At 29.4% G+C, this 26,764-nt stretch overlaps 1 protein-coding gene across 3 annotated transcripts; it reads left to right on the top strand.

Annotated features, from left to right (window-relative positions):
* Positions 1-1,001: 1,001 nt before the first annotated feature.
* Positions 1,002-26,545, top strand: LOC131066991 (agamous-like MADS-box protein MADS1). Of its 3 annotated transcripts, none has more exons than XM_058001897.2 (9): positions 1,002-1,117; positions 1,796-2,017; positions 7,890-7,974; positions 23,449-23,510; positions 23,605-23,704; positions 23,798-23,839; positions 25,744-25,785; positions 25,879-26,102; positions 26,183-26,545. In XM_058001897.2, exons 2-9 carry the CDS (start codon positions 1,836-1,838, stop codon positions 26,184-26,186), a joined length of 741 nt encoding a protein of 246 aa, XP_057857880.1. In that variant the 5' UTR covers positions 1,002-1,117; positions 1,796-1,835; the 3' UTR covers positions 26,187-26,545. The 3 variants fall into 3 exon arrangements, with proteins under 3 accessions (XP_057857880.1, XP_057857882.1, XP_057857879.1); XM_058001899.2 differs by lacking the exon at positions 1,002-1,117 and adding an exon at positions 1,294-1,656 and having other exon boundaries at positions 25,912-26,102; XM_058001896.2 differs by lacking the exon at positions 1,002-1,117 and adding an exon at positions 1,296-1,656.
* The last annotated feature ends 219 nt before the right edge of the window (positions 26,546-26,764 follow it).

The following is a 26,764-nucleotide window of genomic DNA, read 5'->3' as shown; positions in this document are numbered from 1 at the left end:
TTAGATATATCATTCATTTATTTTACATAGTCAAACTTAATTAATAAAAATTTAAGATTATAGTATTTCTATTGTTTTAGATTCACCATTTAATATGAAATTTATTTAAAATAGATAATTAATTTTAGGATATATTTTATTTTATATATTCAAAATCTTCAACATAAGTTGGTGGATTACACCATCCATCCACCAAGTTTGAAATTGGTAATATAAATTCCTAAATAAAATAAAATAAAATAAAGATATGAAAAAGATACACCAGTAATATTGATGTGTTTTGTGTTTTATGTAGGTATGAAAAAAAATAGTCGTGTACATGTTAATTTAGGCAAGAGAACACACAACAAAAGAAGAATAAGGAAATTGTGATTGAGGAGTATGAGGATTCTTTTGTGAATTTTCTACCCTCTTTCCTTAAAGTTTTTGGTTGTGAATTTTCTACCCTCTTTCCTTAAAGTTTTTGGTTGTTTGTTGTTGATTTTGAAACTATTGAATTCTTATATTTTTCTACACAATAGTTCATATGTAATTTTTTGTTATATTATTTATTTATATTTTTTTATTTCTCTCAGCTATAAAAAAATATTCTTTTTATATTTTCTTTTAATTTTTATAATTAATCTATTTAACATAAAAAATAATATTAAAAGAATACTCAAATCTATACATTTGAGTTTTTAGAATCTTAGTTACCTAAAATTAAAAAAATTTCACACAACAATTTATTCATATGTTATTCTCCAATTTATTTAGTTGTTGATACTAATATATGTATTATGTTTTCAAATAGTCCAAAAAAATGTACAATCAAATCATAAGAAACAACTATTTATAATAATAGTACTCACACTTTGATGAGTGCATTGTCCAAATAATTAACACCAACTTATTTAAACTTATCCAATAGATAACATTTAAAAGATGCTCTTTCTTTAACTTATATAGAAATTGATATGCTACATATCTATACATTTTAGACCTGATTTCAAGTTACAACAGCAAAGAAAAGTTAAAATGTAATGTATCACACATGCTAGAAGTTTCTTGGTATGAATCCTAATATTAATACGTGGTTGGTGGCAGGAGATGGATTACAGAGATGAATCAACAAAAAGTAAGCCAAAGAAAGCAAGAGAATTGATATTTAGTATAAATGATGATATGCCATATATGTAAAGGGTGCAGGTTCCAAATTTTACCAGAAATGCAAAGTGGGGACCTCACTCACATGGGTTTACAGGTGGTGTCCTTTTGGTTCTTGTGCAGTGTCATGGAAGTCGATTCAAAGTACTCTAAATTCATTCAAAGTAACTTCATCTCCCACGTAGTATCAATTCTCTTTTCAGGAGTGCCCCTTCACAGTACTCACCCCTCTCCTCTCTGCACTGTCATTTTCTCTTTGCCCATTTTCATCTCCTGTCTTTACTCATTCATGGAACTCTCCAGAGTTTGCTGCTAAATCATTATCACCGTTTAGGAGAGATTATGATGATGTGCAAACTCTGCATTGATACAACTCTTGAAACCAACCACCAACTGTGAAAACCCAAAAAAGGATTTCTGGTTAAACCCATTGAAAGAAAATCTATGCCCAACATGTTTCCACATTGAACCAGAGGCCCCTCACTTTGGTTGAGATTGTTGGATTTGGAGGTGCATAAATGGATAAAAGTCCCCACTTTAGTTTAGCCCCATTTAGCAGATTTTTCTTGTTTCTGCCATGGATTTTGAGTTCTTTGATTCTGGCCAGTTCTGTGGGTCAGTTAGCTTACATAATCATTTTCTTTTGCAGAAGTTTTTTGAATTGTGTGGGGCAGTCAAGCTATAGAATCATGGGCCGGGGAAAGATTGAGGTAAAGAAGATTGAAAACATCACAAACCGTCAGGTGACCTTCTGTAAGCGCAGGAATGGTTTGAAGAAGAAAGCTGAAGAACTTGCCATTCTTTGCGATGCAGAAGTTGCTCTTGTCATTTTCTCCACCCGAGGAAAGCTTTTTGAGTATTCCAGTCACGGGTACCACCGTTTAACCCTTTCTTTTCTCTATGTTTAGCAATAAATCTGAGTAAATTCGAAGTACTTAGCCACCAATTCATTAAAAAGTGTGATAGATTTAGAATACAAGCTTTTGTCAATCGGTTGAGATGTATCAGACTAGTTCTTGAGATGTATATTAGCTTCTAGTTTGATGGCGTGGCTTAGGGAATTTATCAGACTCCTAGACAAAAGCATAATTTGGTGTTAATGGTATTAATGAAGTGAGATGAGATATTCTGCACTAAGTACAGGTAGATTATTAAGTCAGTCAATGCATCTGAACAAGCAGTCCGTCATGCTTGCTGTTGGTTTTGGTTTAGACTCTAGTTTTTAATGTTCTTTTTAGCTCTTTATTACGATGATGATGTTCTTTTTAGCTCTTTATTACTATGATGGATCATTTGTTTCTGGATTAGATTATGTAAGCTCTTAAATTTTTTCTAATTTTCGATTATTTTGATAATGGATCACATGTTTCTGGATTAGACAGTGTAAGTTCTTATATTCTCTTTAGTTTCGATTATCTTGATGATGGATCACTTGATCCTGAATTAGATTGTGAATTTTTTAATGTTTTCTTTAGCTCTCTATTATCTTAATGATGGATTACTTGTTTCTGGATTAGACTCTGTAGTTTTTATTTTCTCATTAGCTTTTTATTATTTTAATGATGGATCTTTTATTTGTTGATTAGCCTGTAGTTTTTATATTCTCTTTAGCTTTCTATTATGGTGATGATGGATCACAGAGTGTGATCCAATACGATAATAAAAAAGTTTGCATGGTGTAACCCAGAAACAATAGTGATCAAGAGTGTGATCTGATGTTGATGAAAAAATTTACAGAGTCTAATCCAAAAACAATAGTGATCAAGAGTGTGACATTGATGAAAAAGCTTACATGCAGTCTAATCGGGAAACAACAGCAATCAAGAGCGTGACATCTATGAAAAAACCTTACACAAAGTCTAATCCAGAAACAACTGTGATGAGGAGCGTGATCCAGAACATTGATTGAAAAACTTAGAGTTAATTTAATCCAGAAAGAACAGTGATCAGGAGTGTGATCCCACATTGATGAAAAAATTTAGACATAATCTAATCCTGAAACAATAGTGCTAGAGCATGACATTAATAAAAAGAACATTGATAAAAAAACTTAGACATGGCCTAATCCTGAAACACAACAATCAAAAACATGATATTAATAAAAAATTAATCCAGATACAACAGCTATAAGAAATGTAATCCTAAACATTGATGAAAAAACTATTTTAATCAAGAAAAACAACTGTATCAGAATTATGAATGGTGAAAATCCTATCTCATTAATTAGTGCATCATTACAACCTAATAACAGACAGATTAGAAGACTTTTTTGGTTCTATTTTTTGTGTCTACTGTTTCACTGCTATGCTGGGCTCCGCTTTGACAGATCATCTCGCAAGTATTCCGGAAAAAACATGCTACTACGATTTACGCCATACTTATTATTAGGTAAAACATTCTCTACATTTCAACAGGAAAAGTTGGCTACAGTGCGGTATCTGAATGTGAAATACCGCTTTTTCTCATTTTACTGTATGCCGTTGAAAACGACTAAACGAAATACCGCTTTTATGGTTTCACTGTACATCGCTGAAACTTCGAACAAAGCTTTTTTCGCTGAAACCGCTTTTTCTCTATTCTTAACTTGATTTGACTGTGCAATTTTTTTCTCTTTCGCTTATATTTCGGATCGTATTTTAGGCTTCATCATAATAATGAGATAATAAGAGAAGAGATAAAAGAATATTCTATTATTTAACATATTCGTTTTATTTCAAGTTTCAGATTATATTTCATGATTATTAAATGAAAAGAGATTAGAGATACGAATATTCTGTCATTTTCATGGGTAGTTGAATCTATTATTCGATCATACTCATCATCAACATTCTGTTCAAATAAATAACTAGGCGGATATATTAATTCCACTCGATAAATATCATCAATAAACTGGAGATGAGGAATCAATAAGGAAGTTGATATGGCTAATGAATCTTCTTTAGAGTTTTGTTCTCTAGGAATAGTTTCAATAGAAAATGCATCAATATTTTTAGGAATTATTTGTTGAGCAGGTGGCCCCATGAATATTTTTCTTTGCTGCTTATTTTTAAACAAAACATTTTAATTTCTTATTAATAGTATTAATACTAATTTGTGCACTTAAAATTTGAAAAACAAATTGTGGAGCCAAGTGGCACTTTTGTTAATAAGCAGTCATGCTTATTTCCAGCCCCACCTTTTCTTCCATGGCTTATTTTTAATTCCTAAACAATAGCTGCTCCACCAAAGTAGGGAAAGATTCTAAATGATCCTTTTTGTCACAATTTTAAAGTTGCATGGGAACACTTAACTGCTTAAATTTAAGCAAAAAATAAAGTTAAACAGCCGCATGAAAACATGAGGTAACTCATTGTAAGTTCATTCTCCCTTTAATAAAAACTCCTATTTAACAGCATAAAGTAGTTGATCTCCAGTTCGAGTCACACAGATCCTAATATTTCAGAAATACTGTAGACGAATTTTTGCTACAACAGATATTTTATTAACCCAGATTGATGATCTATTAGACCGTAAATCTTGTGCTAATCACAGAAAACGTATCAACTTAACCTTAACTACAGTTTCTTGTATGAAACGCTAGAATTTGATATTTAGTAAAAGATTTGGTTGCAAATATTGATTTATGACAGTTTGCAATAATGTTTTTTTTTTTGGTTCAGATTTTAAAAATAAATATTTATAGCTAATAAGTAAAATTAAATTATAATATTTTCACTTTAAGATGATGCTAAGTTTAATGTTATGTTTTAAAATTTAATATTTATAAATATTAAAAAATAATTGTAAAAAAATATTTAACTGAAATTTCTTTATATGATAGATTTTCTAAAGTTATTACTATTAAAATATTAAATTTTTTTAAAATATTTAAAACTTATAAATATTTGTATTGTAGTAAATGCTAGGTTTTTAATATTTATAAAATATTTATCTGATATTAAAGAAATTTAAATTTATTATTTAATGATATACTATATTTTTTGTCTAGGATGAAAAAATGGTTAAAAGTTACAAAGCTCCCCTACTTTGATCTTTTAACTTTCATGAATTATGAAGAGATTTTGATTGTGTGTTCTTAGTCTATATGAGACTAAGGTTGAAATATAATAATAATGTGAAATAATTAAATAAAAATAAATAAACCTAAGTATTTTTATTCCTATGCTAATGTGTAAGAGGAAATGAGGATATAAAATAAATATTTGCTTCCAATGAAGACAAACAAGAATATGTGCATACTAACAATAAATTTAAGAGATCTATTTTTTATTATGAGTAATAAAAGAGTGTGAAAACACAATCTTGGTGTCAAAATGTAAAAATAATAATAATAATGAATTCAAAATAAAATTTAATGAAATATAATAATATTTTGGAATAAATTAGTATGAGAATAAAATAGGAAATTTATGAGTCAACGTAGATTCAAAGAGAGGGTTATCAAATGTGGTCTTCGCTAAATCAAGAGGATTTCAAATGGAGAGAAACTATTTTAAATAAAATGAAGACAAAAGGGAATGTAGTTCACTCGAGAAAGAGAAGAAGAGAAACTACTTACATTATGTTTTCTAAATTAAGAAGAATAATAAGACACTATTTTCTCAAATCAAGATTTTGACTCAAGACAAAAAATCCTTTGAGAAAGAAGGAAAGGAAAATAAAATGAATGAGCTCAAAAAGAGGGGCAACAACACCATTGCTTCTTTTAAGAATAGAAGAGGAAGAAGATTTATTTCCTTTAATTATATTAAAAGCTATGTAAATTTGAATGTACTAAAATGTGAGAGTAATCTTATTGAAAATCTCACGATGATCAAAGTATTATGTAGGAATTAATATATAAAAGGTTATATCCAACAGAGTTTGAAATGGATATGATAAATGATGGAGGGAATCCACCTTGATAACTAACATAAATTAAATAGTTTACCTTCTTCTTCAACTTCTTCAACTGGGTAAACCATCATGAAAACTTCATACTCTAGCTCTGCTATCTTTACTTCTCCAACCATACAACAATGCAAAGATTCCATTTTATCTTCCAAAAGATATATTCGCTCTATGAGCCATAGATTCTCCTCCTTTAACCTCAAAATTCTATTGTTCTGGTAATCTTCCCAATTCTGGGTGTCACCTTCCTTAATTTCACCTTCACTTGCCTCGGTGTCCTCTTTTTCAGTCGAATCTTCATCATTTTTCCACCCATCCCACCAATGTACATGGCACTTCGTTTTATCTTTTTCTTACACCACTTCACTTCCTTGCGAGTCTAAATTTCCAAGAAATTCATGGATGACATAATTAGCTTCATTAACCAAAATCTCACACAAAGGTGAATCAAAGATAGGATAAATGACTCCCACTTCATCATGAAATTATCCATAGTCACAAGACCAAAACATGAGAGCTTGACACCACTCTTCCTATTTTATTCTCTCTTCCATATCACCTTCTTCCATCTTCTTTCATCTCTGCTCAATCACTCACTAAGATCTTATACCAATTGTTAATTTAAACGAGCAAAGAAAAACATAATAAATAGCACAAAAGAGTAGAAAGTAAATTAGACAAAGACAACAAAGACACGAGACACGAAATTATAGTGGTTCACCATAAAGGCTATGTCCACTCAAGCGAAAGTAAATTAGACAAAGACAACAAAGACATGAGACACGAAATTATAGTGGTTCACCATAAAGGCTGTCCACTCAAGCAAGGAATACACTTCTATTAATCAATACCAACAATACAACATATGTGGGCAGCACACAACCATTTATACAATCGTATTCAACTATGAAATGAACAACTAGGAGAAGGCGGATGGTCTTGTGACCGTTGGTCTTCACATTCCCAACATATCTAAAATAGATATATTATATCTTTGTTGGTCAAATAGCTTTTAGTTTGATTTGAGATTTACAAAAGAGGTATGATAAGGAAAGAATTAGAGTAATACCTCTTTAAGTAATATAAATTGTAATGGATAGAGATATACACTTAGTAATATAATAATAAAGCAATACACAAAGAGGAAATTGGACTTAACATGATATTTAAGTATCTTTTGAATTAGAGGGAGTTCGACATAGTATTGCAATATTTATTGAATTCTATAATTTACACATATAATCAAATAGCTGAGGCCTATTATATTTGAAGTCTATTGTGGTAGATTGTAATTCATTCATTACTAATCAATATAAATATTATACCATTATATTTTTGTTTAATTGAGTTTCCAATGTTTAAATTTGAATTAGTTTGCTTTATTGGATGATCAGATAGTACTTAATTAGATTCCCCATCCATGATTTGTTTATATTAGATCCTAACTATGTAATAAAACTCAAAAAATGAATAGAATATAAAAATATACACATATAATTAAAATACTTAAAATGTTGAAGAAGATTAATGGATACTGTACACTAATATTCCAACTACACTATCTTTGAAATATGGTCTAATTACAACAAATAAGTTCCAGACATTATTTTAATTCTTTTTAAAAAAGAAAAACTATTAACTAAAAGAAATGGGAATAGATAGAATAAAAAATGACTCTAACTATAAAATTAAAATTTGATAATACCCCCATACCCCATATTTCAAAGCCTTGCGATTAGGAATGCAGAGTTTGATTACAATATAAATGTGCATGGTATTTCATTTTAAGTTTATATAAGTTGTTTTCTCTGTTATTTTGCATAGAATTCTGAAAGCTAATTTTATATGTGCAGCATGAGGAGAACTATTGAAAAGTTCAAGAGCTTAAACATTCATAACAACAATAATGGGTTCATAAGTCCAGAGGCCAATACACAGGTTCTTCTTTCTAGTTCCTTATTATTTTCTGAACTAAATAATATAAGAACTATGAAAATTGCTGCTTCTATTTTTTCTAATTGGTAGTGATTTTTTAATTTTTAATTTAATTATTTGATATTTAAAGAAATGATATATGATTTATTTAAATTAAAAAATATCATAAAAATAAAAAAGAGTAGTCAATGCAAATTTTAAGATTTAAGTATTAATTTATTTTACTATTCTTTAGAATATTAGAGGTTGAACAACAATTGATTAAAAAATATATAAAATATTTACCAAAATTATATATCTATTTATAGAAGATTAATTCAATAATCCAACAAGAATCAATATAAATTATCCAACAAGAATCAATATAAATTATTGTTAAACAATCCATACATTTAATAGGAAGCAAGTAAGATATATATTTGACACTATCTCTCCTTGTTGAATTAGCTCCTCTCTTAATTAAAGTTAGCTCAATTTCTCTTGAACACTTATCTTTATGATTCATCCATAGAAGATAATATATATTATATTTTATTTTCATTAATAGAATGTGAAGGCAATAAGAATGTTAATTTCTATTTATTTTGGTTTTCAATTTTAACTTTTGTATACAAAATTTTAGTGTTATTAGATTGATTTCCAAAGGTCTTGGGTATACTTCGTAAAATTAGTTATAAAATCTTATATGATTTTCAAATCTAATCTATTCAAACCCTTTATTATATGAGTAGCAATCTTAATTACAAATCTCACACACTATATCCATCAAGGAATCCAAATCCAACCTTTTATAGGAGTATGTAACTAGAGAAAATGTTATAAGCTCTCTATTGTGTTTACACCAATTAAAATTGTGTATTTTTTCATTCATATTCAAATATGGCACCTAATATAGAATATTGCCTTGATATAAGTTTGTGGGTTTTCCATGTGTTTTTATTAAAAAAACTTTATTAAGAATCATGCTAGATAAAATCCAAGACCATAATTTCATTCAAAAGCCCAGGCACGTGAGAATTGATTATCAAATTATTGAAATTTGACCTTTTTTAACCTTCTTTCTCCCCCTGTTGAAAAATAAATAAAAAATAAAGTAAAATCATTGTATAGACTAAACATAATTAAAAAAAAAACAAGTTTAAGGCGCAATACCTAAGTGCTATTTTTTAAAATACATATTTACGATTTTCTATTTTTTCTTGATTTTCAAAATTTACACTTTTATCAATTTTTTGTTGAATATATCTAATTTCTAGAACTTCCAAAGACATTTTGTGACTCATATGAACATTTTTGGTTCCATTTTATAAAATGTATACAAAAATTCTCACTAGAGATTTATGCTTATTCCTATCTAAATCAACTTATTGGATTCATGTCTTTGGACTTCTCACTAACTAAAAGTAATAATGTAAATTTTGAAAATTCATATTAGAAATGATGATATATTGATGAATTAATATATATAAAGTTAAACACTTTCAGATTTTTTTTGTTTTTTTTAAATTGTAATCTAAGAAATTAATTATCACATTAAATCATCAATACTACAAATGTGTTGGTGAAAAGGGAATAAGAATCTTTGCACATTATAGACTATAAATAATTTTATTTTATTTCGATGAAGTGAATTAAAATTAAAAATTTTATATAAGAAGGTTTTTAATTTAAATTTTTTTATAGATATTATAGTTCTAATTAGTTTTATTACCAAGTCTTTTGTTGATGGTTTAGGGCTAATTCTAAAATCATGCAAGCCTTCTTCTATATTTTGCATTATATCAAATCTAACTTGGAAGCACTTTAGAATCATAATAAGTAGTAGAAATTTAATCAAAGGAAAACCAAATCTAGATGGATTATATCCGTATGGTTTCCTTCTTTCACAAAATAATATCCTTAAGGTTGCAATATGATGTTATTTATCTTCTACTTAACCTTCCTATATTGATGTATATTTAGATACAAATTCTTCAAGACAACCAAAAAATTGAGGATCTTGAAAAGAGGGATTCTATCTATTCCATGTCTCATATAGATCTGTATTGATCAAAGTAAATGTGGTTGATTGATTCATCGAATAATATGTAATAATTATTACTTTTTTTTCTATATTTCAAGTTCTAAACCCACACCATTAATTATACTTCTTATTTATTCCATCACCTTCATGTGCATTATTCTTTCAACTATATTTTCTTGTGTGGTGCATATGAAATTAAAATTTATCTTATTGTTTAATAGTTATTGATTCATCAATTATCAGACAACCATAAAAAAATTCCTAGAATTTTCATTCTAAACCTACACTATTGATTATAATCCTTGATTTTTACATCAACCTTTAAAGTTCATTCTTCCTATAACTATTATTTTGTGGCATGTGTATGAAGTTGTTTGTTACATTGTATTTTAATAATGCTTAAAATCTATCAAAATTATACAAATATCTCCATTATTATCTTTCATTAATAGGTTTATATTATCTATTTAGTTTTCTACAAGATCCTTAAATTCCCTGAATTGACTAAAAAAATTTTATAGAATTGGAAAGATAACCATATTTTCTTAAATAAATTATCAAATAAATGTATAAAATAAAATATGAATTTAGTGATGGAATATGGATGATTCCAAACACATCACTATGTAAAAACTACAAATCCTGTTCTCTTGCAATAATAGTGGAGAACTTTTCCCAATTTTGTTTACCATAGACTTAATATTCATGGAAATTAAAACATAAGGATTAATCAAAACTCCTTTAGCATACCTTTTGTGTGCAATTCTTGAACATCTTTCTCTTCTTGATTTTTCACATTATTGCATGTAAAATAATTCTCTTCTTCATATAGAATATATTGGTCCTCTATAAAATCCATATTGTCGATTTGATAGACTCTTGTTGTGACTTCCCACTCTTAAATTTCAAATTCTCATCTCCTACCCAAGGCAACAAGAGTTGACAACTTTCCATTCTACAACCTAGTAGTCGACATCTCCAATATAAGCTTAATTTTCCACTCTATGAAAACCTTACCTATTTTGTTTGGGATATTGTCGTCCCTAAGGCCTCAATGAAATCTCCACTTAAAAAAATACTATTGATTTATTATACAAACCCTCAGTGGGTTGTTCTGTTAAGGTTAAAAAGTGCCTCCCCAGTGCATCATATGTTTTGGAAGTGGTGCTTGGTCGGGAGGAGCTAGATAGTATTTCCTATTTTGAAATGAATGGTTTCATTTGTAGGTTTAATCACTTATGGCCATCACTTACTAATTTGTATTCCTAGTTTTCAAAGCATTGGAACTTTGTGGTTTCTAGTAAGGTTGATATTTTCCTTTGTGCTCAAGATTTCTTCATTATTTTTTTGACTCTACAGAGGATCACGATACTAGTCTTACCATGGGTGATTGGAAATGGGGGTCTCATTTTCTTTCCTTTCATCATTGGTTGCCCTCCTTGAGCCTCTTAGTTGAATCTTCTAAGGTTTCCTTCGTCTAGGTAAGGTTGTCTTACCTCACCCTTCATTTCTATTGTAACCCTATCTACAAAGCTATTGATAATACACTAGGTCTATTTCTCAAGGTGGAACCTAATACTATTTATTTCTTCCATACTTATTACACTCATATTTAGGTGGATTTGGACCTTTTGAAGTATCTTCCTATTGATATCTCAAAAAAGGTAGGGATGTTGTCATGATGAAAAATTCTAGAATATGAAGGGATCCATTTTTTTATGTAGACACTATTTTTCTATGGGCCATTTAGCTTATAGTTGTCCCTGTGGTTCACATCAACACTCTTCTCCCAAATGATGGAAGGATTTTAACCATTGTCATCCCACTGTTTTTCCTATTGCTTCAGCTGTTGAATCCAAGTGTTCAACGGATTTGATGCCCCTTCTCCTATTTGGTTGGGGTTTTCAGTGACTCAAGCCCTTACTCCTACTAATATGGCTCCTCTCGTCACCCATTTGATAGGTCTCTTGAACTTTTTAGCCTCATCCAATCCTTAGTTCCTAACTCTCTATCCCTAGACTATATAGAATTCCCTTTACAAACTTGATAGCCCATCTAGGTGATTCATCTGCTACTTCTTATGGATCCTCAAGACTTGATCTATTGTATTCTCTTGGCAAGGATGTTTCTTCTTGGACTATAGTTCACTACAAAAATGAGCTAGTCTCTTATTGTTAAGAATATATAGATGATCTCATTGGGCCCATTAGTGAGTCCCAACATTAATTTCAATAACAATATTGTTTCTTTATCCTACTTTGTGGACTATTTGATCTGTTTCAGCTCCCGATCATTATTTTGCAATTATTGAGTTCTTGTCATTTTCGTTTGTTCTCCTAGTTTCATTTAACTCTTGGGTAACTCATCTATTATGTCTTTGTAATAGCATGTTGTCTTAATGGTCTCTATTTCTATTTTGTAATGGGTTGGAGGCACTTTCTTCACTTATTTTTATCAAAAACATATTGAATCTATAAGTTTCATTTCTCATCTCATTCAAACAATATATTTATTATGTATATCACTCGAAGGAATTTCTTCAATATGGGATAATGTTCTAGTGCTAACTCCTCTTGCCAAACCATTACTCATAGAGACATCTTGTAGCTATATATTTTTATTATTAGTTGCATGTATTTGACGCTAAATTGAATTGTGGATATAAAATCCATAGCTAACCCAAGAAATATTTATAAACCAATCTATAATTAAATATAATTCTTCATTCCCAAGGTTTTATATGATGATTTATTTCCAAAACATATGTGACCTACATTATAACTATCACAATCTATGAAACCAAATCCTTGTGAGAATTCATATAAAATTAATTACCTAAATTAATCAAATTTATATCATGTCATGTGTGACATACTTGAATATGTCATCTATACAACCCCTTCTTATTTAGTGGATATCTTTATTTTTTGAGTTAAACGGGTCACATATTAATAGTTCTCTACTCTTCTACTATTATACATGGGGGCATCTTTCCTTACATAATGACAAAATTTAATCTATAAGAAAATATTTCCATATTGAGCTTCCATAACTCAGAGTTACTTGCACTATACTTATCTAACTTCATCCTTCACTTTATCTCAATTTTTTTCACACAATAGATTTGCCAATGCAAAATTACATCTTAAAAATGTTAATCACAAAAATTGAAAGAAGTAGACACATCTTATCTTTGATACCAAATGAATTGAAATTAAATATGTATAAATTTGTGCAAGAAAATAAATGCTAATAAAATCTTAAATGTTACACAAATAATGACATACTCATAATTTAACAAGATATATTATTCTATAAAACACTTTTGATGAAAAATGATTTTAAAAAACTCACTCATAGTACTAATCAATTATTCACAATAAGATATTTTCCTTTATACTTAACCCTTATCTATATATAATTATCTATAGGTACATCATCATGGAAAACTAGTAAGTGGTAGTATAATTCAACATTGACTATAAAACCATGATCTATAAAAAGTGTCTCTAAGGGCTATAAAAAATCTAAATTTTACAACACATGACCAATAGATCCACCTATCCTTGAACACAAAGGAGTGGGGATACATGATAAGATATCTAAATCATATTCTTATACTAGTGTTATAGAATGATTATGAAGAGAATCTAATATTGACACTTTTAAGGAAGAAAACGTTAAAAATGAAATAGTGTACAAGAATAATGACTACTTATGAATGTAATATATAACATAAGGGAAAGGAAAAAGATTGGATAGAAGAGAGGAAAAGACGAACCAACTTAGTTTAATTTTGTCTAGGGAATAGTTAAAGTTATCCATGTCATTAATTTTTTTTAAATATTTTAAAAATTAATATTTATTCTTTATACTATTTCTTAAATTTTCTTATTTTAAATTTACAAAAATATATATTTAAATTTTTCTTGAACCAAACTTTGTTTATATTCCTAAATATTTATTTAATGCATCTAAAATATTTAGTGACCTATTTTCTCCAATCCATATTAGTTTGAATTTTAATCTAGAATCATTTATCTCTAGAAAGTTAGTGACCTACCTCAAATTTTGCTAAAACTTCCTATTTGAATTTCTTCACACACACAAAACAAATGTTGGATTCCATGCAACAATATGATCCCCTCCCAAATCCTATCTTAATGCACTCTATCTCACTCTATTCCATTCACAATTACTCTCCCAATCAACAAAACAAATTTCAAAGGAGAGAGGATTTTCTTGCACCATTTTTTTTGAACTAAAAATAAGTTGTGTAAAATAAACTCTATTTCTCTTTAAACACTCTAAAATCAATTGAAAAATAATATTAATGTATTTTAAATTATATTTTTTCCTCAATTTCATCCATCTTCCCAAAATAGACATTCGAACATATTCCTTAACATGCGACATCCAAATCTCTCATTAAAATCCATATAAGACTATTTTAACATTAAATTAAATGGATTGTGTGCTGCCTAAGAATAAGGCTATTTTTTTTATTTAGAGACTATTATTAGTGTTTATTTAATCTAAAATCCTTATGATACTATGACTATCTATTATTATGTGCTATTATTTTAGACGAATAGTCTTTTTTGGGAGGGTTGGGTTTTGGGTATTAGTGTTTTTTATTACTTATTGGTCCCAAGTTATGGTCATGGTTTTTGTTTGGATTCTGGTTGTGTGATGCCAATTTTTGTTCTATTGCTACTCAGTTTTGTTGTTTGAAGTTTTTTCTTTGTGAGGGATTAGGGCCCTTTCCTTACTTAAGTAATCCAAAACAATAAATTATGGAAAGTTGCAATTTAAATTATCAGAGCTCATTTTTACTTTAATATATGAAAATTATAAATTAGCACCAAAACATCCAAACACTTTTTAATTATCATCCACATATGGATTATGGTTTCTAGAGTATTTACCAATCATGATATTCAAGGCACCTCAATAAACATAATAATGGGAAACTATACTCAAACCAAGTAGAATGAGTAGGGATAAACATTTACAACCAATGCTATGTCTCCCATAAAACCACCGTTGGGGTATAAATCAAACCTATGGATACAAGTAAAAAATAACTTGTACCTATAATCACTCCACAAATTTCAAGTGTACCTATGCATATACATAATATTCAAAGCATAGAAAAATCAACACATGAGGTCCAATATCTCATATACAATTTTATTACATTTAAATGATATATATATATATATATATATATATATATATATATATATATATATATATATATATATATATATATATATATATATATATATATATATATCACATTATCATTTCATTTCAACACAAATATTAAAGTCTCAAAACATATCATAAGTTTGTAATCATATTTAATCCATATTTAAGCAATATCTCACATATTATCAAATTGAACCATAATGACAATCAAGTTCATTTCCATCTCACATGATCACATGAAATATCATCACAAAAGAATAGATAAAGTCCTTGTAGGGAGCTTGAAAGAATAGTATACATGTATCTTAATGCAATCAATAACAATGACCAATATGTTGATGAACAAACATGTGGGTGGTCCATACAAATCACGAATCATAAGACACCATTTGTAAAGAACACAATGAAATAGAAACATCAACAAAGAACTTAAAAAAAAAAGGAACAACCACAACCTATGCATTCCTAGATACATAATCAAGTCAGGGCTGAGATCTTGACACAACTCCAAGAAGCAATTAGAAAGGACTTTAAAGTTTGTAAGAACGTCTTTTAACCAAATAGAGTCTAATCTTATAAATATCAATAATATTTTTTTGCTATATTGGTGATAATTCAGTGAAGGGAGACCACTTAACTACAACCACCTTTTACGCATGTGTTAGGGTTTCAATACTTAAGAAAATATTTAAAATTTAAATTAATTTTTATTTTTAATGAGATCTAATAGATATCTTTCAAAATGTAATAAAATAAAAATATCAAGTCTACATTGTGTTGTATAAAAAATAATATAAGCATATTCAAGACATGATTTTAAGTATAAATTGTAGGTCAACTTTTTTTAAAAGATATAATCATTTCTTCTATTGATTTGTTTGAATATTAATTGTCCCAAACAATGAAATTAAATAAAGAAATGCATTCCCACCCATAAATGGACTCAAACATGTCACCAAAAATACTCAAAGTACAACTATGTATTGCTACAACATACCTGTTTATAAAGATTTAGAAAATTAAATCACTACAATAGAATAATTCCATGTGGATATAAATGTAATAATCTTGATCTCATGGTGCCTTGTACCTAATTAATTTCGAGAAATTAAAATGCATATTCCTCTTTCTTTCACATCACATATTTTCTTATTACATCTTGGATTTTTTTGTGATCTCTCATTCATATTTAATTTTCTTCTTAAGCCTAAGAAAATATAGTCTCTAAAATTAGCTTTCATATTATATATATTTTAAATTAGAAAAATATGAAAATAACATATCAAAGTATTAAAACTCAAACTAGTAGGGAGTTTTATTTGTACAAATTGAGAAAACTAACTTTTAATTGATCAAAAGAAACTCTTGGATAGTTAAAAGGAATATATTGCAAGTAAATATATTTTAAAAAATATCTCTAAATTTGGAATATTATGGAAGTGTGATAATTTTTTATTCTTAAAATGTTTTAATAGAATGGTCAATCATTGTAAAATTAAAGTTGAATCTAGTAAGGCAGAATTGGAGGGTCCAACATCTACCAACTTTACTTGATCATTAGGTAAATTCCCATTTCATTATGGCTAGGGTTTTACCTTCTCCACCTTATCTAAAAGTCATCCTTGTAGTCATGCCAGAGCTACCATTCTTTTGCCACCACTAGCAAAAGACAAAAATTTAGCTAGATCCTACCATTACCTCTAGCTTCCAACCACCATAGTGAGTGGTATTTGTCTCTACATCACTATTCTACTTCTTAATAATATTGATTTTCCTCTGCTGGCCAAGGGAAAGTTCCTTGCTTGGCTCTTGTTGTTATGCACACAAATGTACTGAGAGGGAGAGTGAATCACTATATACTAGTTTTACCTTCAAAACTTAGTGCACCATCAATAACATTATCACATTTCAAAATAAAATTAAAAGAAACTATGAAAGAGATGAGAAAATCCACACAAGAGAGTAAAAAATTAATGTGGAAACCCAGAAGGAAAAAATCATGATGAGAATAGTTGCTTGGATCTCCTATCCAAATCAAACCACAAGAAAGAATAGTATATTAAACAACTAATTTGTAGGCACCAAGGTCCCACAACATTTTGAACATAAAGAGGAAACATATCCCTAATATGATTCATAGGCACAAACTCTTTCAATTCAATCTATATCATCTAATGGATTATATTTACTTCATAACACATTCACAATGTGGACAAGATATCACATATTTTCTTGCACTCTTTACAATATATTTTCATTCATACTCTACTTATGCTATATATAAGGACATGGAATCATGATTTTTTCTCAACTAGTAGTGAATTTTGCGAACCCATCTCAATTATTTGTGACAATACAAGTGTAATTAACATCCTCATTTGGTCAAATCTACTACTACTAGACTCTATTAAGATTCTCATTTGGTCAAATCTATTAAATGTTGTTTATATTTTAGTCATCAGTTCTTGAATTTCTTTGAATCTTGAATCCAGATCTTTCATATTTTTTTCTTTCAGTCTTTCTCTCTTTTTTGTCTTTTTTAATATTTCAATTGCACCCACCTCGGCATTCTCAACAACACTCTTATTGGTATGGTCTTCTCTTTTATTTTGTATCTCTTCTCTTTCACTCTCCTTGTCTTTGTTTGCTCCTATATTTCTCTTAAATTTCGGTGTCTTCTATTTCCATGGGTGTTCATGGTCTTCCCTTATGCCTATATTGCATCCGATGGTGGTTATCTGATTCTAGTTTTTCTCAATAGTCATGTCCCTTCATTTTGTTCTAGACTCTTTTTCCCTTTCCATCCCCCATCCCCTTGGATCCTAACATCCTCTCACAACCTATAGACATCAAGAAGATAGAGTTTTACCAATTTATTTTTATTCTATCTTCTTTTTCTAATTTGGTGTTGAATGTATTAAAAAAATGTTCCTAGCAATACCTCAATAAAACCTAACTAGGGTCTCAACAATAGAACCAATGTTAGTAGGAAAATCTAAAGAAAACAGACTAGAGTTCTATTCCCAAAGGATTTATGCTAGTTGTATTCTTTTGACCTTAGAGGTTGTCCTATAAGGGCGATCAATAAGATAAATCCCAAATGTATTTTATCTATTTAGCCCAAAAGAAATAGTGTATGCAATACTAGAGTAGGAATATGGATTATATATGTATTAATATCTTAGTGGGCTATATACATTCCTTATATCCCATTTAGTAAGAATATTCTTCTATCTATTTCCTTAAGCTTATCTAAGTCTTAATCTCTAATCTCTCCTTGACTATCTATCCTATCCCCACTTATATATCCTTCTAGGGCCATAGTCCTTTCAGAATATATTTCTACTATATTTTGGTATCAATGTTGCTAGATTACATCCTTATTTCTCTGGATTGGTGTCTATAGCTTGTTTTTGGGTCAACACCACACCTAAGGAAACTCATGTGAAGGTAGTGAAAATAATTTTTAGATACTTGAAAGCTACCATCGATTATGGTTTGTGGTATTATAAAAGAAATCATTTTAATTTAACAACATATACAGATGCAAATTAGGTTGAGAGTGTTGATGACATGAAGAGTACTAGTGGCATTGCATTATTTCTTGGAGATAGTCTTATGCCATGGTTGAGAAAAAATCATGATTACGTGTCCTTATATGTAGCATAAGCAGAGTATGTTCCAGTAGTGTTAGGTTGTACTTAAGTAATTACTTAAGTTTCCCCTATTTTTTATAATTTTTCATTATGTAAAATGAGCAAGTGGCGATCTACATTTTTCCTATAATTTGAAGGGAAAAATTAGTGCTTCAAGTATGAAAAAATCCTTACCATGCATAGTTATTTCTAAACGGAAAGCATTCAACACTACAAGCAAGGAACCCTATGAATCACAATTTCTTTCATGATTTTTGACAATCTAAATCAAGGAATAAATATAATATGCTATTTAAAATTCTAAATGAACATATATGCATATCCAAGACCAAAAAAAAAGTTAGAAAACATCAATTTTTAAATTCCATGTAAAATCAAATTTCCTACACTAAAATAAAGATTTCCCATTTTAAAGGTTTCATCTCATAGTGTGTTGGTTGAGTGGCGGTATTTTTGTTGTGCCCACCAAGGTTCAAACACACATTGGACCATTGTAATCGCAAGCTTGTGCCTTCGCTAATCTAATGTACTCGTGGGTTTGAGCCTCAACATTGATAAATGGGATGAGGTCCCCCATTGTGACCTCATAAATTCATAGCTCCACATCAAAAGTGTTTCAAGTGGTACAAGAGGGTGTGTCATGCCAACATCACCAGACACATTAAAAAATTTAACCGACACTTTAAACATTAAAAAATTTCCCATTTCAAATTATATTTTTATTTTAAGTACATATTATGAAGAAGATTACAATAACACACCCACAACCACAAAATACAAAGATGAAAATATCTGAATACCATATTCTCACTCAAAAGTGACAATCACACTTTATTTATGAGTTTTCTTAACCATAATAAAATACAATAAAGGAGAAGTAGAATTGAAAACTCCTCAAGCCCCAATTGTGTCTTAACAACTATACTTACAAAAATTAATGATATATAATTCTACCATTCAATCTTGTGAAACCTAGGGGCCACTCCCATATCCCTAGGAAATAGGAAAAAGACAACGAGCACAATCATGACACTCAAGTTAGTTACAAGTATATATACACATGTACATGAATATTTTCTTAAACACAATGATGATCTTCACAAGACTGAAATGAGAAACAGTGAAAGAAATAAATAAGATAGCATTTTGTATTGCCATTCTCCCTAGTTATCAAAGCTTAAGATAATAATAAGGAAACTAACAAAGATAGCTTAAATTGTATACACCCATAAATGGATGTTAAAAATATAAGAGAGAATCCTTCACAAAGATTTCATAAAACCATCATTTCACTTTATTCCTGAACAAGTATATATGTTGGATCCTTCGCATGGATTTTATAATAGTATCCTTCATAAGGATTCCACGACAATCCAATCTCTTTACTTGATGCCTCAATTGTATACAAATGAAATAACAAATTTCACAAAATGTCTCTTAAGAAAGATGTAGGGAGAAAAAACATACTAAAATTCTATTTATAAAAAAAATTATTTTCATTCCACATCTAATTCGGAGTTAGCCACAAAACATACCCTTCCCAGTACTTCCATAATTCAAATTTTATCATTTTATGTTTTTTTATGCAAGTTCCTAAAATATTATGTTAATGAAGTATCCTCAAGTATTTCAACCAAATAGTAAAAATGGACAAAATATTTAATATTCAAAACACACTATTCTCACAGATCCCTTACCATTCCTTAATCATGATTTTTTTAAAATATGTAAAGGAAAAATACCTCTTTCTTACAAATTAGAATCAAGAAAGTTGTTGAGACCAAAAAAAACCCAAATAAGCATTGTTTTAAACCTTCCAAGAAATAAGCCCAAAATGACTTTTTTCCAAACATAAATTTTTTTCGACCCTCAAATACAACATAAGGGCTTCATGAATTTCTTCAAACCCTCATTTTCAATCTAAAAGAAGCATAATAAAAAATGAACTCTCTTTATAAAATATTAAAACTCAAAACTGTTTTTGCAAAAATAACCTTCTTTTCTTTCATTCACACACAACAAGTTTAGGAAATAATATATATTTTCTTTAAAATCAACTATTATGACCCTTAATTTCTCTCTAGGTCACTAAATCGCCATTTTAACATGTCAAAATCATTTTTAATTATATTTTTAAATTTATTTAGCACATTACTTCTTTCAGTCAATTATAGCATATTAATTCATTATCCCACTCATAGGAAACCCTTAATGTATGCAAGGAAGGTAAATACCACATTTTAGTACAAACACAATTATTGTTTCAACATAAGGGTTCCTAATTTTAGTACAAACACAATTATTGTTTCAACATAAGGGTTCCTAATTCATGCGTGATTTAGATATATGGGTTTCAGATCTCTCTCACAATTCACATCTCATTACTCCATCATAGAATGAGATGTAGACACACAAAGATATATCCATGTTACCTTGCCATCATTAACCCCTAACTTTTCTATAAAATCTTGTTAAATCATGTCTAACTAAATTTATTTTCATGGTGAATCTTTATGTTTCTTAAATTATTAAAGGTCTTGGTGAGTTTAATGTGCACATTTCTAAAAATGTGTATATAGCCTTGATGAAGCATAGTGAATACTAGCTAAGTCCATTTATTACCATGGCCAATCCTTCCTTTTTGGGGATAAATTCTTATGAAAAATAAACTATCAACTTGGGCTAATTATAAAATTTATCCAAAGTAGTGGTCCGTCAATATCTACATAGTTATTTAGTGTAATCCCCTCATATTATATTATTTTCTTTTTTGTAATGTTGAAGTATGGTCCTAGTGACCACTACCACCAATGAGGTTAAGAGGCAATGCCCGTTCAAGGGTTGAGAGGGTAATACCCCCTTACAAGTTCCAACACACAATAATGTTCAAGATTTGAGGAAAACTACCCATAGCCAAGAACAAATCTACTATTGGGAAGGTGTTGGAATACATATGGACTAAACATTTCAAAAATATTATGCCAAGAAAATACTCTTCCATATGAATGAATCTACACCTTATATTGACCTAATGATCAAAGTACTCTAATTCATTCTAGAAGTAATAAACATGTGTTATTTAAATTTTTTATACAACCCAAAATTTACTTTGAACTACATGATTATTTCTTGATCAATTATCACTTGATTATTTATTGATCAACAATATATCAACTATTGATCAATAACTAATTAAAAAATCCAAAAGAAATTCTAGGTCGAGTAATGATTTTAAATAACATATATTTATTATATTTAAAAATTGAAGATAAAAAAACTAATTATTTTTATATGCCCTTTCTTGGCCCAATAACAGAGAAGAGGTTGAAAGAGATTTCCAAAATTTCGCATCCTCTTCTGTTGGATACCATAAAAGATATTTTGGGGGTTTAGTTTTTGCTAGCAGACCATAGGTATAGAGTTAACACTGACATTCTAGCTTTCTTCTTGGCCACGGTTCTGAATTTGGAGGAACTTTGTGAACCCTCCGTGAGATAGACCAAAATCTCACCATTTTATTTGGCTCCTTATTATGGAATGGTGAGTCGAAATGGAATCCCAGTACCAAGGCTTCCAACTGGAGATGGAACCCTTACTCCCCCAACTGGAGATGTGAACCCTTACTCCCCCAACTGGAGATGTGATTGATGTTAGTCTTCCTTCTCTTGGACTACTTCAGGAATGGCTACATGAACTTTATGCTACCTATATTCTTCATAATCATGTCATATTTGGGACCCTATATGTCTCAGGTTTTAGAGAGCATTACAATAAATGAGAGAAAAAAGCATGTTGTATGGTTTTGTTGCCACAATAGAACGTTTAACCTCTTCATATATGATTTTTAAGTGGAAATTCCAATCAAATGTTAATTTAAAATAAATATGACCCTAAAAATAAATGATAATTTGATAATAATGATGATATGATCCAAAAAATAAATGAGAATTTGATAATAATGATGATATGATCCAAAAAATAAATGAAAATGTAATACTAATGAAAAAATATAATTAAATTTATTTTTTGTATTATCAAATTTAAGCAATTAAATTCTAATGACACATCATTTACCATAGTGAAACAATTCAATTTAAAAAAAATTTAAAAATTAATAAAATAATAATTGAAGAATTTACCCACCACTAACCTAAATTTTCATAAAAATGTAAATCCCTTTATAACTTATCTTATTAGCAAAAATAAAAACCCTAATTTCAACTATTCTTCATTTTATAAAAAATTGCCACTAAAGAAGTCCTTGTGATTTACCTTGTAATCCTAAGCTTCTTTATGATGTTCTAATCTTCTTTTCCACGACTACTTCCCAGTTCTTAGTTTATGTTGTTTTAAGGATATCCATGGGCTTATTAATGCAATCAGCTTTATCCACCATCTTGTGACATTTTATCTTGTAAGGGTAAAAGATAACAGATTTGTATTCTGATCAACTTCAGATTCTCTAGTGTAAGTTGGAATAATGCATCCTTTTAAAATCCTCCAGTTTTTACAATTTATGCATGCAGCCATTTCTAACTTGTGAGGTAGAAAATAATGGTAAAATTGTGTTATACATTGGCGCAGCAATTGAAACAGCAGGCAATAAAGCTGAGACAAGATATTGATATTCTGAGTGAAAAACGCAAGTATGTTTTGCAAGTTTTAGCTGTTTTGTATTTGTTGTTCAACTTCTTTTTAAAGGCAAGTGACTGATCTGAGCCAGTCCTGGCTTTGTACAAGCCATATGCTGGGGCAAGGAATATCATCTCTGAAGCATAAGGATCTCAAACAGCTTGAGCAAAAGCTTGATAAGGGCTACGCCAGAGTGCGAAAGAGAAAGGTAATATGCACAACTTTCTTACTTTACACCATGCCATGGTTGTTGAGCTTAATCACACAGATTGTTTATGGGAGGCATTATCTTATGGTTCAGGAAGAGGCGTTATTTGAGGAAATTGAGAAAATTCGAAAAAAGGTATGTAAATAATTTTGGATCAAACAGTACATTCTAAGCATTGATTTGTTTAGGTGGTTTATCTGAAATTGGACTACTTTTTTCAGTAAGATCTAGCTATTAATATAATCTCAGATGAGTCACTTAAGCAAATCATCTGAAATCTTAGTAGCTTCTCCAATAGACCCCATTTATTAGCATAATTTCAAATGAAATGAGTCACTTAAGCAAATCATCTGAAATCTTACTAGCTTCTCCAATAGGCCCCATTTATTAGCATAATTTCAAATGAACCATAACATCAGATGAACCATTTAAGCAAGTTATCTAAAATGGCACAAACTTCTCTAATAAGACCCACTTATTAGTGTAATTTCAAATGAAACACTGTCATTTCTTACTGGTTAAACTTTAGTAGAACCCACCTACTAATAGAATATCATATGAACCATCTAAGCAAGTCATCTGAAATTGCACAAGCTTCTCCAATAATACCCACTTATTAATATAATATAAATGAGTCACATGTCATTTTTTTTACTGGTTAAACTTCAGTAGCACTCACCTATTAATATAATGTCAAATGAGTCACCTAAGCAAGTCATTATGTACAATTTGACATGCAAATGACAGGTAAATGCAGTGTTATTTTATTACTCCAAATAAAATAAAACCCTCACCACTTGTCTCCAACTAGATTCACAACTTTTTGCATGCAAGACTTTAATGGATTTGCATTATTCATATATTTTTTAAATATAGGTATACTAGTCTAATATCCAACTAAAGCAAGTCATCTCATAAGACCCATGTACTAGTGTATTTTTAAAAGAGCCACATGCCATTTTCTACTGGTTGAATTTCAATAAGGCCCACCTATTAATATAATGTCAGATGAACCACCTTTAAGCAAATCATCAAAAATAACACTAGCTTCTCTAATAAAACTCATCTATTAGTGTAATTTCAAATAAACCACATGTCTTTTTTTTCTAGTTAAACTTTAATTGGACCCACCTATTAATATAATGTCAAATGAACCACCTAAGCAAGTCATCTGAACCACGTGTTATTTTTTATTGGTTAAACTTCCGTAGAACCCACCTATTATTATAATGTCTGATAATGTCAGAAGCAAGTCATCCAAAACTACACTAGCTTCTCCAATAAGACCTATTTACTAGTGTAATTTCAAATGAACCTACATGTCATTTTTAATTGGTTGAATTTCAGTAGGACCCACCTATTAATATAATGTTAGATGAAACGCCATCTATTATCTCACTAGCTTCTTCCATAAGATCCATTTATTAGTGTATTTTCAAATGAACCATGTCATCTTTTACTGGTTGAATTTCAACAGGACCCACTTATTAATATATTGTAAGATGAGGCACCTAAACAAGTCATCTGATATCCAACTAGCTTCTCCAATAAGAGTCATTTATTAATATAATTTCAAATGAATTACATGTCATTTTTACTGGTTAAGCCTCAGTGTTACCCACCTATTAGTATAACGTCAAATGAGCTACTTAAGCAAGTCATCTGAAATCATCCGACCTTCTTCAATAAAACCCATTTATTGGTGTAAATTTTAAATGAACAGTGTCTTTTTTGACTGGTTAAACTTCAACGGAACCCACCTATTATTATAACATTAGATGAGCCATCTAAGCAAGTCATATGAAATTGTACTAGCTTTTCCAGAAAGATTTATCTATTAATATAATTTCAAATGAACCATCTCTTTATAGATTAAACTTGATTACAGCGGTAATTTATCTGAAATCACACTACCTTTACAAATAAAACCATCTCTTAATGTAATTTCAAATGAACTGCATTATTTTTAAATGATTAAACTTCATACCATTACAACAGTTGCAGTTTTATAATGTCAATGGAATGGTTGCATTGTTCAGGAAGCCTACATACAGCAGATAAATGAGCATTATAGTGCAATGGTATGATTTCTTGAGGCCATTTGACCATATTTTAATGATAATGGTTACTATATATCACATTACCAACCTGTGCACATTTTCTTTGTTGGCCAGATAATGGAAAGCCAGTGCAACCAGAACATAAAGATAATGGAAAGCCATTGCAACCAGAACATAAAGATAATGGAAAGCCATTGTAACCAGAACATAAACATGGCATTATCCCATCCTGAATATGATGGATTGCAAACTTTTGACAACCCAAATTTCATCCATCCTAATCTCATAAATGTTGCTCACCACTTTTCAAATCACCAGCAAACAGCACTTCAACTGCGGTAAATTTATTTTGATGCCTTCTCTTCTTTGTTTTTTTCTTTTCAGTCCACCCTTGATGTTGTTTTCTCTGTATTTTCAGCTGAAGTTTGAAGCGAAGGACATATCAAGTTTCTTAATGGAAATGTTCTTTTAGTGTGAATATGAAATGCCAATATAAGTTGTTTCTCTGAACATGGGATTCTGGTCTGCCTTTTCAGCTTTGATATTCTCACTTGGAGAAGACATATTTATTTACTTCATTTCTCATCACATCTTATAACTGTAAGATCATCATGCAAACTTGGGCCTATAATTTCACTGTTAGAATATTTCATGTTTATTATTAAGTTACATTAGGGAGTTGGACATGTAATTGGATTATTGTTTTCAGTTATTAGTATTTTGTAATGTGAAATTTGTATATATATGTTATTTTCTATTTAATTTTATTGTTTTAAGAAAATATTTTGATGTATGTATATTTTGTTAGATGGCAAAAAGTTGAGTTCATTTTTCTAAATTTTTATTCATCTATGTACACATGCATTGCTATATATATTACTCATATCATATTCTTTTACACATTGTTATGCATTTATCTTATATGATCATTCATTACACTTTTTTATGTACCTACTTTCATTTCGTTGTGTGTCATTAGGATCTAACTATTATCCTATTT

This window comes from Cryptomeria japonica, chromosome 3 (genome assembly GCF_030272615.1).
Source record: "Cryptomeria japonica chromosome 3, Sugi_1.0, whole genome shotgun sequence".
In the NCBI taxonomy this organism is placed as follows: domain Eukaryota; kingdom Viridiplantae; phylum Streptophyta; class Pinopsida; order Cupressales; family Cupressaceae; genus Cryptomeria; species Cryptomeria japonica.
Note: the sequence above shows the minus strand (reverse complement) of the source record. Positions and strands in the feature narration are given on the sequence as shown.